At 41.2% G+C, this 9360-nt stretch overlaps 1 protein-coding gene across 1 annotated transcript in view; it reads left to right on the top strand.

Annotated features, from left to right (window-relative positions):
* FANCM (Fanconi anemia, complementation group M) overlaps positions 1-9360 on the top strand; it is a 66777-nt gene that overhangs the window by 30429 nt on the left and 26988 nt on the right. The window contains exons 8-12 of the mRNA XM_010001203.1: positions 398-526; positions 997-1098; positions 2190-2344; positions 2983-3189; positions 6405-6639. Coding sequence (XP_009999505.1) covers positions 398-526; positions 997-1098; positions 2190-2344; positions 2983-3189; positions 6405-6639 — 828 coding nt within the window. The remainder of the gene's footprint in view (positions 1-397; positions 527-996; positions 1099-2189; positions 2345-2982; positions 3190-6404; positions 6640-9360) is intronic.

The following is a 9360-nucleotide window of genomic DNA, read 5'->3' as shown; positions in this document are numbered from 1 at the left end:
TGCTCCAAGCCCCATCCAACCTGCCCTTCAACACTGCCAGGGATGGGGCAGCCACAGCTTCCCTGGGCAACCTGGGCCAGGGTCTCCCCACCCTCAGCTTTTCTGGATTGGATGAGTTTTTTAAACCTAAATCTCTAAAACTTCTAGATGGTTCATGTAAAACTTTTTCATTTACTCACAGGACCAGGCTTTTTAATGTTTATTTGTAAGATTTTCATGTTTAAATTAATGTTTTAATTCTATGATGCCATCTTTTCTCCACAAATATGAACACCAAAAATATTGGTCACATTTTTTAAAGGAGCTTGTTACTTCTGAGAAAACTTGTCTTTTGGAAAACAAAAATTATATTCACTCCTGAGGTTAAATACTAAGATATTTCATCTGTTTCACAAAGGGCTGACTCGTACAAAGAATGAACTTGGTCGTAATGAGGACTTTGTGAAGCTGTATCAGCAGCTCAGAGACATGTTTTCAGACACACCTCTGGCTTCAGAGAGTGGAAATGTTTACAACAGTAAACCAGGTTGGTATTTCTCTTCTGGGGACAGAATACTTGCTTTCTGTTCAGATGAAACAGCAGATACCTCAACCCAGTTTGTAGCTGCAGAAAGGTTATCCTTGTGATAGACTCAGCTGGTGTTCTTCATTCCAGGTAGTTTTCCCCAGGCTGTTATCTGTCTCTCATTGGTTTTACCTACTTTCAAACAGGTTTGAAGTTTTAAATTTGATTATAAATGAAAGGTTAAAACGTTACTGATTCACCCCTTTACACTGACTGTAGCACAAGTAGCAAAGTCTCAAAACCTGGGTTTAACAATTGTGCTTCCATAAGTAGTTGACTGAGTTGTTGGTTTCAGTGAATGCAATTAGAACTAGTGTCAGGAATTTTTATGTCTGACTTAGAGAACTATAGGTGTGAAGAACTGAAGTTCACTAAACCTTCATACTTTTGCACATTTGCTTACATCTTTAATGGCTTTCTTTTGTTTTCAGTTTTTGAAAATAAAAAGGAATTTATCTACAGCCATCCAAAATTAAGGAAATTGGAGGAAATTGTAATAGAACACTTCAGATCCTGGAAGAAGAAAAGTTCTGGTAAGTACTAACAACTCAAAATGTATCTGAACAGTTGAACCTGTGGATGGAAATAAGTAATATCTTCTTTATTTCCTAATTTGTTCAAGTGCTTCTTTATTGTCTTGTATGTTTGTGCATCTTCTGTGTGAAAAAGTTCTCTTTAGAAGAATTATACCAAAAAAGTTGCTTAAGGAAAAATATCCTATAAGCTATCACGATCAATTTGTTATAATTGCTTAGAAAATATTAGATTATAATTCAGCTTAGGAAAACTGATAGTAAACTCATTCCTAGTGCTACTGTGCCTCGTGATTTTGATAGCCACAGAATTTGTTCTGAAACCATCTCAGTGCTGTGCTACCATCACCTCCTGCAAAGTTAGATGCAACGTAGTTTTGGAGCTTAAGGGTAGAAGTTATCCAGTCTGCTGCTAAGAATTATATTCTCTGAGCCATGATTTGATGTTTAAAACCTTCAGTTACATTCATTTTTCTCTCATTGTTTTTCATCTTGACTGAAAGGGAGGAAAAAAATGTCATCTGGTAGCATATGCAAAATATTCTGAATCACTCAGACATCTCTGGTTTTAGGAGGTTTGAACTTCTTGATCCAGTTGTTGCTCTTGAAATGCTGACATTAGTAACAATAATTTTTTTAAATTTTGTTTTTCAACTTCTTCACTTTTTTATCTGTTCATTTGTATCTTTGTGCTCTGTGAAGTTCTGATCATTTCTGACCTGCCCTTCTGGAGTTGTTTGAGCAGGTGCATCTCAGAGCATTTTCTTGGAGGCTGGTCTAAATAGGCTAAGAAGCTCTTGATTGTCACTTTTCTTTACTGGTTTGTTTTCATTTACATGCTTAGATTTATTTATTTTTCTTAGTTAAATTTCTTTTAAAGAACATTTCTTTGAGAAAATCTAAATGCAGTGCACATGCACAAACCCTTCCCATTAAGTGAGGTGAGAGCTTTGAACGTGTAGCTTGTGGAATGACCTGTACTTACCTCTTTATTGGTAACTATTTATAAATTATGCCTAAAAATGCTTTTCTGGCTTTTTCAGATGAAACAGGTGAAGTCAGGACTGACAGCACAGCTGTGGGCACTGCAGATACCAGAGTGATGATCTTCTCATCCTTTCGAGACAGTGTGCAAGAAATTGCTGAAATGCTTTCCCGACTCAGGCCCGTGGTCAGAGTCATGACATTTGTTGGCCACTCCACAGGGAAAAGTACAAAAGGCTTCACACAAAAGGAGCAACTTGAGGTAAAGAATGGATGAGACTTGTATTAGGACATTTTGATAAGGAGTATTAATTGTGTCATTACCTTCATGAAGTTTGCTACAGATTGTGTGGTGGTGATTGAGTGTCACTATTAATTTCCTGTTTAGTTCAGTTGGCGTCAGAGTGTCCAAAATTGTACTCATTGAACAGAATGTCTAAGTAGAAATATGTTATATTAACAAACACTATTTTTAAATATATTTAGCAGTTTGGCGAAATACTCAAATACTTCCTCAGGGGACTTATTTTTTTCTTTGTAGGTAGAAAAAATAAAATCTATCCTTAAATTTCGATCTAGCAAAGTTAAAGCAAAAGAAAAAATGAAATTGAATTGCAAAGTTGGGAAAATCAGTTTTAGAGGAATGGTGGGTTGGGGTCAGAATAAGGTGTGTTTTTTCCCTTTGTTTTAGAGTTGAAGGGTTGATAGGTTCATGTTGATAACACTAGTGTGTGGTATTTGCTCACGAGGCAGTAGCTGAGCAATTCCAAAAGCCTGTGCTTTTTGGCTTTTAAATAAGTGTTTTCCATTTTCTTGCTGATCCTAGAGGGGCTGCAAAGTGTGTCTGGGGGGCTTCCTGACTAACCTCTTCAATCTAATCTATTATAATCGTTGTTTCAGGTGGTAAGACGCTTCCGTGCAGGTGGGTATAACACTCTGGTCTCTACCTGTGTTGGGGAAGAAGGTCTAGACATTGGAGAAGTTGATCTCATCATCTGCTTTGACGCCCAGAAGAGCCCGGTGCGCCTGGTGCAGCGGATGGGCCGGACGGGTCGCAGGCGGCAGGGCAGGATCGTGGTCATCCTTGCTGAAGGGCGGGAGGAGCGGGTGAGTGGGGAGCTCTCTTCTCGCTGGGGGAACAAAGTGACTTGTTCAGTCTGGCCCAAAAAGCTGTCTACTCTCTGTTAAAGATCACAGCAATCCTGAGCAGCGATTCCAGGAATGTGTGATATCCCACACGGGAGATTTAGGTTAGATATTAGGAAGAAATTCTTGGCTGCGAGGGTGGTGAGAGCCTGGCCCAGGTTCCCCAGGGAAGCTGTGGCTGCCCCATCCCTGGCAGTGTTGAAGGGCAGGTTGGATGGGGCTTGGAGCAACCTGGGCTGGTGGGAGGTGTCCCTGCCCATGGCAGGGGGTTTGGGACTGGATGATGTTGCAGGTCTCTTCCAACCCAAACCATTGTATGATTTGATGGTTTTAAAAATATGTGCACTTTCTCAGTGTAAAGGGCTTCAAGGCTTCATTCCTAATAGCACTTATTTTGTAAATGATAAGTTGGAACTCAGAAAATACAGGCTTTTCCCCAGGGGTACAGGACAATGTGGGGAAGAGAGAAGGCTGAACCTCTGAGTGGGAAGTGTCTCTGAGCTGCTGACGACACTGCGCATTCAGTCAAGGACTTAGTGGCAGCAGACTTGCGTGTGAGGCCTGAAGAGATCAGCTTAAGTGGAAATCTACTTTTGCTAAATTCCTGAACCTCAGCACTCAAGTCGGAGTATAATTAATCATCTCTGAGTGCAGACTGTCCCTTGGGAAACTAATGTACCCTTGGAAATCTAAGCCATGAGTTGAGTGCCAGGAGAACCGGTCTTCAGCTGTGCACACGCTGCTCAGCTTCATCCCTCAGCTGCACGGCTGCTGGGCCTGAGCCAAGGAAGCTGGAGGGGCAGGGTGTGGGTAGGGCAGTCCCTGTTGGCATCACTCCTTGGAGAGATTGGCTGCAGAGAAATAGAAACTGCATCTTTACAGTTTCATTGTGAAAGTCCTGTTGGAATGCAAGGGGTGCAGGTCACTGTCTGGCTAAAAATGGATTTTGTTCTTCGCTAGTTTTGTTTATTTGCAAGGTTGGTTCTGAATTGGATCAGGTTTCATGACAGAGAAGTCTGGGATCTGTGTAAGCTAACTGTAAACCCAGAACTTCAGAGTCTTGCTATTAATTAATTTATTCCAGTCCATTTTGTGCCTCTGGTTTGAATTTGTAGGTAGCAGGGAGTTAGTTCTAAAGGAGGGTCCAAAGAATCCTGCCTGGGGAAGAAGGCAGTTTTGAAGGGTTGAGAGTTAAGTGATCAAAGGGAATGGCATTTGTAAATGGGTGTTTTCTCATGCTGCTTATGAAGACTGATTACTGCCAAAAGCTAGTTTGTAATGGGATATGAAAATGGTCACTGAAATTCCTCAGAATTTCACTTAAGTAGTTGGATTACTGGGTTCTCCAGGTTTTCTCAGAAATATTTGTTGCAGAACTTGCCCCAGGTAAGATAGTGATTTTATAGGATATGTTTGTTTTGAGATCATTAAATAAATGTAATTGCTTAACAATGTTGGCTTTGTTTGGTTTTTCTTGAGGTTTGATTTTTTTGTTTGGTGTTTTTCGTTGTTTTGTTTTTTTAATTGAATCTCCTTCCGGATCTCTCTAGCTGGAGATCTTTCCCCCTCACGTAACTTGCAGCTCAGTAATTAATGATCTCATGCTAACTTGTGGGAATTTGGTTATTTGTTTTAAAATCAGACCTACTTCAAACATAATTTTGTTGGGAAAAATGGGACACCACAGGTCTTGGATTTTGAGATTGGAGGGGAATTTCTATAGCATCAGTGTTTATTGCTCTCCTCCCCACTCATTCCTGTGGGATCAGCCATCCCAAGTGGGAGCACAGGCTGTCCCAGGGCAGGCACACCAATCCCTGCTCCTGCCCTGGGATCCCAGGCCTTTGGCTCCTGGATCTTCTTCCCTTCAGGAGTGGCCACACTCCCAGAACCACGGTGTTCTGATCTGGGTTCATGATCATCCTGTGCCAGCTCAGCTCCCTGTGCGTCAGTCTGGAAGGGAGCTGGGAGCTGCAGATGGAAGCCAGGGCAAAAAGAAAGGCTCAGGAGAGCTCAAGGCCTTTCCTGCTGCTGCCAGGCCAAGCAGACACTCCGTGAAACAAAGGAAAGGGAAACATGCCCCCTCAGTAACACCAAAGTGATAGTTCTGTTGAGTAACCAATTTGGTAATAGACATTTTTTTTCATTAAAAGACCTCTTTGCCTGTTCTAGGAGTGAAAATATATTTGTTGCAATGCTTGAGGGACAGTTTGTTAGAGCTAGCTCTTAACCCCTTCCAGTTTTATTTAGAGAGCATCTTTTTGCAACTGTCTCTAATCCTGGCTTCCAGACACCTTCTCTCTCAAAAGAGCATAGCAGCCATACTGTCATACTCAGAGCTGGACATACTGTCTGCAGCACTGACCTGTCACAGAGACCCAAAGAGCATTAGGACAAGAAACTTCAAGAGGAGGGTCCAGTTTCTTTCCTTGGTTTCTTTATCTTTGTCATGGTTTCTCTGTTGCACAATAAAAAGGGAGTGTAATTACAACTTGGAGCATGTATGACATTAACAAATAAACTTAAGCCTTTTTTTCTGCTTGACCTCTTTTCTTTGTTTCTGATGTAATCTAATTCACATCATCCCTGTATCTACTCCAGAGTGTAAATTCCCCCAGGCAACAGTTGTCTCTCTCAAGTGCTGTGCCTACTTCTGATCTTTAAATTCCCCCAGGCAACAGTTGTCTCTCTCATTCTCTCAAGTGCTGTGCCTACTTCTGATCTGTTTAGTGTCAAAAGCTGTACCTTGGTTTTTATTTTATATTGTTTGCAGCTTAAAGAACAGTCGCTGTTCTTTGGTACTTCCTTGCTTTTTTATGTTTATTTTGAATGTTTTACCTGGGCACAAAACTATGATTGTTCAAATTTTACTTGACTTAGATATTTTAGGATTAGAGCTCTTCTTCTTGAAGGTGCACTTCAAGAACTTGAACAGGCAGTTATGGTGACCTGGCTGACAATACTCACAGAAGAGGGAATATGATTTACTCTTGGGGCCTTGGGTCACATTTTGTTCTAGTTGTTTGAGGAAGAAAAGAAAAACAAAAATCATCTTGGTGGTGGAATATAAATTAAAGAGAAATCCCATAGACACTCACTCAAGTGTTCTGTTACTTCTAACCAAGTCATGTGTAAAAAATGACCCAACAAGATGTGGTTTATCTTCTCTTTTACAGACTTACAACCAAAGCCAGTCTAACAAACGGAGCATCCACAAAGCTATCTCAGGGAGCAAAACATTGCATTTCTACCAGCATAGTCCACGTATGATTCCAGAGGGCATCACTCCAAAGTTGCATAAAATGTTTATTACTGCTGAAAAATATGAACCAAGCAATTCAAGAGCACTTTCTAAAGAGAGGAGACCTAGTTCCCTCCAGCACAAATCTGCTCTCTTTTCCTGTGTTGCCGGTAAGAGGATTATGGTGTTTTTCTGAGCACTGTGTAAGCTGCTATCTCATGTTGTTCTGTTGCAGCATATCACAATTGTGTGCTCACAGGAGTTTTGGGGCTCTAGCAAAAGTGTCATTGTTGTCAGCTGTAGTCTATGGACTGTGATACTGTGCTGACTGCTGCTGTGACTCCCCATCCTTTTCCTTTAACATCCTCACATCACAGATCTGTCCTTAAGTGTCTGTACTCCAAGTCAGCCATTTGTTTCCTCTTTCTCCATGGAGTCAGTGACTGAGTGTCAGGAACTCCAGCTACAAACAGAAGCAGCAAGTGTTAATGCTTTCTTCTTGGAGACTTCCAATATACCTATGTCAGGTGGCATCATTGTCATTTAAATGTTTAGTGATGATTCTGTACCATATCAGTTTTGAGCTTTAACAGTTAGGCTCAATGTTTTTATTAATACAAGCACCATATGTCTTACACCTTTGCAAATGGAAATAACAGAAATAAAGGATTTTGAGGAAAGGAAGAGGGGAAATCAAGGGTAGGATGTTTATGGATTTCACACATTCTTGGAGAAAAATGAATCTAAAAAGAGAAGTAGCTCTTTAGCTGATGCAGTTACATGGCACTGAAATGCTCAGCAAACTGAACAAATTATTAGGAAGAAAGAGCCAAGCTTTGTAAATACTTGGAAATTGTCCCTTGGTCTCTTTGGTTAAGTGCTTTCTGTAAAGACCAAGAGCAACTTCTTTAAGTAAGAAACTCCAAAAAGGCTTGGGAAGCTTCATATTTCAGTATCTAAGTAGTTAGACTTCAGAGTTAGTGATTTTTAAATGTATCTGATCACAACAATTTTTGTTATGAAAATCTACATCTGATCTCTTTCCAAACACCATCTGGGGCATAGAAAGGGGAAGCAAGCTACAAAATCATGCAGGCAAGTCATCAGCTTTCCCTTTGGCCTGCAAAGCAGCTCATGCTTTCACTCCTGTTGCAGGGCAGGAGGGCAATGAGGAAGGATTAGTGTCAATAAACCAATCTGTACGTGCCACCCTCAGCCCAAACTCCTTGTAAGTCTGCACGTGCTGCAGACACAGCCAGGGCACAGGTGGGATGATGTTCCTCATGTGTTCCCTTGTGCCCCTGGAGCCTCTGTAAGGTGTGCCCCTCTGGGCTTTGTGCACAGCCCAGCTGGACCAGGGAGGGAAGCCAAGGGTGGAATAAACAGGCACAACTTGCAAGAAAATCAGCAGAGCAAAGCGTGGGTTTAAAACAATAATTTTCAAATGTTTGTAAGTCTGTCCTATAGAACAGAAATGAGAGGCAGGTAGATGCACAAAGAGGATGCCATGCTGACCACGTTGCCTGCTGAGGCAATAGCCCTTCAGAGGCTGTAATTACCAGGCTCCCTTGGTGTGCAGTGGGCCAGGAGCTGCCATGGGTGCAGCACAGAGTGTGCACAGAGGCTTGGCCCTCCCCAGGGGTGAACAGGATTGGCTGCCTGTCTTGCAGACCAGGGTTACCTGAGTGCAGGGTATTGACACCAGCTTCGTGATGAGGTCCGTTGCCTGACTGCATAAAACAATGCCTGCTCCTGATTTTAATTGTATTCAGGTTAAATCTCAAAAAGAAGGGAAGGGAAGGTATTCGCTCTTTCTATTCTCTCCTTATTTCAGTGCCCCCTTCCTCATTTGCAAGTTGGAAGAGCCAGTGATGAATAAGCTGTAGGTGTTCCTCTGGATGCTCTCTTACTTCTTACTTGTTCTTCAGGTCCAGTTGAGCTTCAGGCTTGCCCATGGCAAACACATCTGCACAAAAGTTGAAGCATCATAGACAGAAGTGTTGTAGTATGTTCAAGCATTCTCCTTCTTTTCTAGTAAAAAATTAAATATTACCTGTTCTTCTTAATTTGATTCAGTTTCTAGAAATTTTACTCTCTCCTCCCACTTCAAAATCTCTTTCATAAATTTCCTCCATTTGTCAGCACCAGGACACATTATCCTTGTCTTGTCCCATCACTAATCAAGTGTATTCATCAGTTTTATGAGCTTTTCCTCAGAAAGTACAACAACAACAGCAAAATATCCCATTGCTAGGCAGTCCTTTTACATGGTTTCTTCCAGTTTCTTGGATTTGGGTTTTTTGTTTGTTTGATTTTATTTAATGAGTTTGCTAATATTGAGTAGCATATTAGTAAGTGCAATAAAATCAAAAAGCACTTAAGAAAGAATAAATTTGCACTTAAAATGGCTTGGACTCTTTGCAGGAAAAATCTCTGAACAGCTGTCTTTGGGGTCAGCTCGTGGGTTTTATGCTTATATGTTGTGGGTTTTTTTTCTTTATAAAATGAGAGTAACTGTCCCATGAGATAACTGAAAGGGTGAAATTGCTGAAAGATCTTGATAAGGATCTCTAATGTTATTATCTTTGCAAGTTCCCTGTCAACCTCCCCACTCTGTGGGAGGTATGAAGCCACTGTAGGCATGGCTAGAAAGAGGTGAACAGGTGCCCTTCCCACTCCCTGGTGTCTCTGGTAGCTGAATGCCCTTTGAACCTACCAGTAATTTCTCTTATTTTTCTGTTTACAATACGTTTGTTTAGATGAAATCTCCTTTTGTTAATTCTTCTTCTCCTGGTCCTTTACAATTGCTCTGTTCTCCCTTTTGAGATTGTGTCAATTTTTACTTGTCCGTAGCTGTGGTTTTTGTCTGACTTTACAACTTGACATTATTT

This window comes from Chaetura pelagica, unplaced genomic scaffold (genome assembly GCF_000747805.2).
Source record: "Chaetura pelagica isolate M959 unplaced genomic scaffold, ChaPel_1.0 scaffold206, whole genome shotgun sequence".
Taxonomy (NCBI): Eukaryota; Metazoa; Chordata; class Aves; order Apodiformes; family Apodidae; genus Chaetura; species Chaetura pelagica.
Note: the sequence above shows the minus strand (reverse complement) of the source record. Positions and strands in the feature narration are given on the sequence as shown.